General features: G+C 54.4%; 1 protein-coding gene across 1 annotated transcript; it reads left to right on the top strand.

Annotated features, from left to right (window-relative positions):
• The first annotated feature begins 1,108 nt into the window (after nucleotides 1–1,108).
• Nucleotides 1,109–6,942, top strand: LOC138371338 (uncharacterized). Its single transcript, XM_069336129.1, has 2 exons — nucleotides 1,109–1,212; nucleotides 5,712–6,942. Exons 1-2 carry the CDS (start codon nucleotides 1,109–1,111, stop codon nucleotides 6,940–6,942), a joined length of 1,335 nt encoding a protein of 444 aa, XP_069192230.1.
• The last annotated feature ends 751 nt before the right edge of the window (nucleotides 6,943–7,693 follow it).

The raw sequence follows: 7,693 nt of genomic DNA, 5'->3' as shown, positions 1-7,693 counted from the left end.
CTTCTTACAGGGGCCTGTGGCTGAGTGGACAGCACTCGGGGCTCGTATTCCTAGGGACCGGGGATCTATCCCCAGGCAATGGGGGAAACAAAAGACCAGAATTTCTTTCAATCTGATACCCCTGTTACCTAGCAGTAAATAGGTACCTGGGAGTTAGACGGCTGTTACGGGCTGCTTCCTGGGGGTGTGTGAAAAAAAGAAAAAAGTTGATTGATTGATAGTTGAGAGGCGGAACCAAAGAGCCAGACCTCAACCCCCGCAAGCACAATTAGGTGAATAGAATTAGGTGAATACAACTAGGTGAATACAACTAGGTGAATATATATTGCTTTCCTTCCAAGTCAAGCCTGGCCTCAGGCTGGGCTCAGGGAGTAGAAGAACTCCCAGAACCCTCTCCAGGTAGTGAATATAAGGTCGATATTTATGTAAATATTTAATGCATTTCCTGCCCTAGGATCGATGTCGTTGATATGGTATTTCCACTTTAAAAACAGATGGACATCTTCATGAACCAGACATCAACAGTCTTTCACTGAGCAGCGGACAGCGACAAGATGGTCAAGTGAGAAATTCTAATTACTTTGGTAAAGTAAAATCGAACGATCTTCAGATAGGAACAAATCCACAAGGTCCGTGACGAGGATTCGAACCTGCGTCCGAGAGCATCCCAGACGCCGCCTTAATCGACTGAGCTACGACATGGTCAAAAGGAGTTGAAACCGAAGTTCTTCTTGTTCATTTGATGCATCACGCAATTGTGATTTCTGTGTGTGGTCTTCAGAGGAGTGCAGGACAGTCACATCTCGTGGAATGGAGACGTCAAGCCTGGCGTCGAGCCGGGCTTGGCTAGTAGAACAACTCTCAGAACCCCATCCAGGTACAATCCAGGAGTGAAGGAACTCTCAGGAGAAAGCACCAAGCCATTACGACTACATAGCACTTGGAAGGGATCAGGATAATGATTTGGGATGGGACGGGGGGGGGGGGGAGGAATGGTGCCCAAGCATGGTGAGAAGAATAAGATCTTGGATCATATCTTGGATATATCTTAGATAAGATCTTGTCATAAGGCTGAACAACGTGAAAATAACTCCAATAAAACTAAACAATGGATTATGAGAGCATTCAGTATAAGGGATTCAACACCAATAATAGTCGTCTCCAGGTGCTGTGTCTTGAGGAATACCGATCCTTCTTCGCACCCCCATTAAGGTAGGCGAGATGTTAGAGCTAAATATACAAAGCTATCATTTACCTTTGAATCATTGAAACCCATAAACTACCTGTAACGCCTGAAAGGACTTAGAGTCTGTGTATTCCTTGGAACTGAGCCGTGAGAGAGATCGAATACACTTGAAACATACTGGAAGGTCAGATTCCAACCCTACACGGCAAAATTACAAACACACTGAAGTGAGGAATGTGATGGGAAGTGTGTGGGGGGGGGGGAGGAAGGATTGCTGTATGATATCCTCCAATCCAGCTTCAAATCATCCACTGTTAATCTATAGATAACTCACAGGAAATATAGCTTTGTGACTTAACTGGATCGTGGACTTTATTCCTAAAGAATGGAACACTTAGACTTTGAGAGTGAGAGGGCAAGAGAGGGATAGATGGATAGAGCGATGGATGGATGGGATATATGTGGAAGGACTTTGGCTTTCATCTATTTCCATCCTAATGTGTGGTGGGTATAAGGGTTATATTCTTTAGTGTCAATTTATATCATTTTCCTACTTAACTGCTCATTTGGAGAGAAATACATAAGCGATAGTGTAGATTGCACGACGATAATGGATAACTGATAATGTAGTCTCGCCTCAAGGAACAGGTGACATAGAGGTGGTATTTGAGGACCGTCGCGCGCGGGGATGGGGCCGCAATGATTGGTTTGGCTGGCCTGGAGATGAGGTTGATTGGGCAGTTGGCGGAGGCGGTGATTCGAACGCAGGTGCTGCTAGAATTGACCGCCAGTTTAATAGTCTAGGCAGTAGGCCTACATGGGGAGATTGTTTTGGGAATAGATCTTATTCTATCCTTAGTTCTTGAAGTCAGTTTAATGTCCTCGTTTTTTGACGTATTGAAGTAAATGGAATTTGTTCATTATTTGATTTTGGGGTCATTAGCGAAGGATGAGAGTATTGTTGTTGTATTGTCTGTTGTATTCCAGTGTATGTCTTGTATGCGTGTGTGGTTCAGTATGGGCTGTAATTGGTGGATTTTGTTCAATTTACTGTTCTCTTTGTCATTCGTGCAAGCAATGTTTCCTTCTAATGCTTTTGTAATGTTGTGATTCAGAGGTTGTGGAAGACTCAACTTGTGTGTGTGTGTGTGTGTGTGTGTGTGTGTGTGTGTGTGTGTGTGTGTGTTATTAAAGCCGTGTTGATTAGTGGGGTTGTACGACTCGTGGGGTTGTACGACTCGAGGGGTTGTACGACTCGAGGGGTTGTACGACTCGTGGGGTTGTACGACTCGAGGGGTTGTACGACTCGTGGGGTTGTACGACTCGAGGGGTTGTACGACTCGTGGGGTTGTACGACTCAAGGGGTTGTACGACTCAAGGGGTTGTACGACTCGAGGGGTTGTACGACTCGTGGGGTTGTACGACTCGAGGGGTTGTACGACTCGTGGGGTTGTACGACTCGTGGGGCTGTACGACTCGAGGGGTTGTACGACTCAAGGGGTTGTACGACTCGAGGGGCTGTACGACTCGAGGGGTTGTACGACTCGTGGGGTTGTACGACTCGTGGGGTTGTACGACTCGTGGGGTTGTACGACTCGAGGGGTTGTACGACTCGTGGGGTTGTACGACTCGTGGGGTTGTACGACTCGAGGGGTTGTACGACTCGAGGGGTTGTACGACTCGTGGGGCTGTACGACTCGAGGGGCTGTACGACTCGAGGGGTTGTACGACTCGAGGGGCTGTACGACTCGTGGGGTTGTACGACTCGTGGGGTTGTACGACTCGTGGGGTTGTACGACTCGTGGGGTTGTACGACTCGTGGGGTTGTACGACTCGAGGGGTTGTACGACTCGTGGGGTTGTACGACTCGTGGGGTTGTACGACTCGAGGGGTTGTACGACTCGTGGGGTTGTACGACTCGTGGGGTTGTACGACTCGAGGGGTTGTACGACTCGTGGGGTTGTACGACTCGTGGGGTTGTACGACTCGAGGGGTTGTACGACTCGTGGGGTTGTACGACTCGTGGGGTTGTACGACTCGAGGGGCTGTACGACTCGTGGGGTTGTACGACTCGAGGGGCTGTACGACTCGAGGGGTTGTACGACTCGAGGGGTTGTACGACTCGTGGGGTTGTACGACTCGAGGGGTTGTACGACTCGAGGGGCTGTACGACTCGAGGGGCTGTACGACTCGAGGGGTTGTACGACTCGTGGGGTTGTACGACTCGAGGGGTTGTACGACTCGTGGGGTTGTACGACTCGAGGGGTTGTACGACTCGTGGGGTTGTACGACTCAAGGGGTTGTACGACTCAAGGGGTTGTACGACTCGAGGGGTTGTACGACTCGTGGGGTTGTACGACTCGAGGGGTTGTACGACTCGTGGGGTTGTACGACTCGTGGGGCTGTACGACTCGAGGGGTTGTACGACTCAAGGGGTTGTACGACTCGAGGGGCTGTACGACTCGAGGGGTTGTACGACTCGTGGGGTTGTACGACTCGTGGGGTTGTACGACTCGTGGGGTTGTACGACTCGAGGGGTTGTACGACTCGTGGGGTTGTACGACTCGTGGGGTTGTACGACTCGAGGGGTTGTACGACTCGAGGGGTTGTACGACTCGTGGGGCTGTACGACTCGAGGGGCTGTACGACTCGAGGGGTTGTACGACTCGTGGGGTTGTACGACTCGTGGGGTTGTACGACTCGTGGGGTTGTACGACTCGTGGGGTTGTACGACTCGAGGGGTTGTACGACTCGTGGGGTTGTACGACTCGAGGGGTTGTACGACTCGTGGGGTTGTACGACTCGTGGGGTTGTACGACTCGAGGGGTTGTACGACTCGTGGGGTTGTACGACTCGTGGGGTTGTACGACTCGAGGGGTTGTACGACTCGTGGGGTTGTACGACTCGTGGGGTTGTACGACTCGAGGGGCTGTACGACTCGTGGGGTTGTACGACTTGTGGGGCTGTACGACTCGTGGGGTTGTACGACTCGTGGGGTTGTACGACTCGAGGGGTTGTACGACTCGTGGGGTTGTACGACTCAAGGGGTTGTACGACTCAAGGGGTTGTACGACTCGAGGGGTTGTACGACTCGTGGGGTTGTACGACTCGAGGGGTTGTACGACTCGTGGGGTTGTACGACTCGTGGGGCTGTACGACTCGAGGGGTTGTACGACTCAAGGGGTTGTACGACTCGAGGGGCTGTACGACTCGAGGGGTTGTACGACTCGTGGGGTTGTACGACTCGTGGGGTTGTACGACTCGTGGGGTTGTACGACTCGAGGGGTTGTACGACTCGTGGGGTTGTACGACTCGTGGGGTTGTACGACTCGAGGGGTTGTACGACTCGAGGGGTTGTACGACTCGTGGGGCTGTACGACTCGAGGGGCTGTACGACTCGTGGGGTTGTACGACTCGTGGGGTTGTACGACTCGTGGGGTTGTACGACTCGTGGGGTTGTACGACTCGTGGGGTTGTACGACTCGAGGGGTTGTACGACTCGTGGGGTTGTACGACTCGAGGGGTTGTACGACTCGTGGGGTTGTACGACTCGTGGGGTTGTACGACTCGAGGGGTTGTACGACTCGTGGGGTTGTACGACTCGTGGGGTTGTACGACTCGAGGGGTTGTACGACTCGTGGGGTTGTACGACTCGTGGGGTTGTACGACTCGAGGGGCTGTACGACTCGTGGGGTTGTACGACTTGTGGGGCTGTACGACTCGTGGGGTTGTACGACTCGTGGGGTTGTACGACTCGAGGGGTTGTACGACTCGTGGGGTTGTACGACTCGTGGGGCTGTACGACTCGTGGGGCTGTACGACTCGTGGGGCTGTACGACTCGTGGGGCTGTACGACTCGTGGGGCTGTACAATATATATATATATATATATATATATATATATATATATATATATATATATATATATATATATATTGCTCCCTGGCAACTAGTGGGGCACTCGGCACCTAATTATATGCAAATTTTATGCATTTTATGACTCGGTCCCATTGAGATTCGAGGCTTTGATCAGCGTCTGGAAGGGTTGGGTGGGCCTTGGGAGGGTATGACGCCAGGAAGTGCTGTCGCTTCCGGGTGCAGGTGGAGGGGGACCTTGAGGGGGAGCTGAACCTTCGTGGAGTAGTAGCTTGAGGGGGAGCTGGACCTTCGTGGAGTAGTAGCTTGAGGGGGAGCTGGACCTTCGTGGAGTAGTAGCTTGAGGGGGAGCTGGACCTTCGTGGAGTAGTAGCTTGAGGGGGAGCTGGACCTTCGTGGAGTAGTAGCTTGAGGGGGAGCTGGACCTTCGTGGAGTAGTAGCTTGAGGGGGAGCTGGACCTTCGTGGAGTAGTAGCTTGAGGGGGTTTTGGACCTTCGTGGAGTAGTAGCTTGAGGGGGAGCTGAACCTTCGTGGAGTAGTAGCTTGAGGGGGAGCTGGACCTTCGTGGAGTAGTAGCTTGACCTTCGTCACTCCCCAGCACCTATACTCCTCACCAAGCTCTCTAATCTCACACTCCCCCCAACGCCAGTACAAAATCGCCAGTACTCCCCCACGCCCCCAACGCCAGTACTCCCCCACGCCCCCAACGCCAGTACTCCCCCACGCCCCCAACGCCAGTATTCCCCCACGCCCCCAACGCCAGTACTCCCCCACGCCCCCAACGCCAGTACTCCCCCACGCCCCCAACGCCCCCCACTCCCCCACGCCCCCAACGCCAGTACTCCCCCCACGCCCCCAACGCCAGTACTCCCCCACGCCCCCAACGCCAGTACTCCCCCACGCCCCCAACGCCAGTACTCCCCCACGCCCCCAACGCCAGTACTCCCCCACGCCCCCCAACGCCAGTACTCCCCCACGCCCCCAACGCCAGTACTCCCCCACGCCCCCAACGCCAGTACTCCCCCACGCCCCCAACGCCAGTACTCCCCCACGCCCCCAACGCCAGTACTCCCCCACGCCCCCAACGCCAGTACTCCCCCACGCCCCCAACGCCAGTACTCCCCCACGCCCCCAACGCCAGTACTCCCCCACGCCCCCAACGCCAGTACTCCCCCACGCCCCCAACGCCAGTACTCCCCCACGCCCCCAACGCCAGTACTCCCCCACGCCCCCAACGCCAGTACTCCCCCACGCCCCCAACGCCAGTACTCCCCCACGCCCCCAACGCCAGTACTCCCCCACGCCCCCAACGCCAGTACTCCCCCACGCCCCCAACGCCAGTACTCCCCCACGCCCCCAACGCCAGTACTCCCCCACGCCCCCAACGCCAGTACTCCCCCCACGCCCCCAACGCCAGTACTCCCCCACGCCCCCAACGCCAGTACTCCCCCACGCCCCCAACGCCAGTACTCCCCCACGCCCCCAACGCCAGTACTCCCCCACGCCCCCAACGCCAGTACTCCCCCACGCCCCCAACGCCAGTACTCCCCCACGCCCCCAACGCCAGTACTCCCCCCACGCCCCCAACGCCAGTACTCCCCCACGCCCCCAACGCCAGTACTCCCCCACGCCCCCAACGCCAGTACTCCCCCCACGCCCCCAACGCCAGTACTCCCCCACGCCCCCAACGCCAGTACTCCCCCACGCCCCCAACGCCAGTACTCCCCCACGCCCCCAAAGCCCCCCACTCCCCCACGCCCCCAACGCCCCCCACTCCCCCACGCCCCCAACGCCCCCCACTCCCCCACAGTATGACTAACAGTAACCAGGACTGCAATTTGTTCCTTTATCAAGAACAAATTTTAAAATGCAGGAACTAGTTCGAGGCAGCCCCTTCTAACCCTGTCTCCCCTCATTTACCCCTATTCTATCCTATCCCTTTTCCCCTCTCTTCTGTTCACCCCCCCCCCCTCCTCTCTCTTGTTCCTCTTCTCCCTCTTTACCTCCACTCCTTTCACCTCTTTAATGATTCTCTCTTTATTGCTTCCTTGCTCCTCTTGCTGTTTTCTCCTCTATTCTCATTGCCTGTTTTCTTTGTCATTCTTCTGTTTTTTGACACCTTGCGCTCTCTGTCTGTCTGTCTGTCTGTCTGTCTGTCTGTCTGTCTGTCTGTCTGTCTGTCTGTCTGTCTGTCTCTCTGTCTCTCTGTCTCTCTCTCTCTCTCTCTCTCTGTCTGTCTGTCTGTCTGTCTGTCTGTCTGTCTGTCTGTCTGTCTGTCTGTCTGTCTCTCTCTCTCTCTCTCTCTCTCTCTCTCTCTCTCTCTCTCTCTCTCTCTCTCTCTCTCTCTCTCTCTCTCTCTCTGTCTCTGTCTCTCTCTCTCTCTCTCTCTCTCTCTCTCTCTCTCTCTCTCTCTCTCTCTCTCTCTCTCTCTCTCTCTCTCTCTCTCTCTCTCTCTCTACCGTTTCTGACTACAATTCCCGCTCTAATTCTAACCTTTCCATTCCCCCTTCCTTTGGCTCTCATCCCTGTCACTCTTTTCGTTCTCTATCTGCCATTTATTCTCACTCTCTACCTTCAATTTCCACTCTCACTATTTACACTACTACCATCTTTTCCTCCGTCTATTCCTCT

Source organism: Procambarus clarkii, chromosome 4 (assembly GCF_040958095.1).
Source record: "Procambarus clarkii isolate CNS0578487 chromosome 4, FALCON_Pclarkii_2.0, whole genome shotgun sequence".
NCBI lineage: Eukaryota > Metazoa > Arthropoda > Malacostraca > Decapoda > Cambaridae > Procambarus > Procambarus clarkii.
Note: the sequence above shows the minus strand (reverse complement) of the source record. Positions and strands in the feature narration are given on the sequence as shown.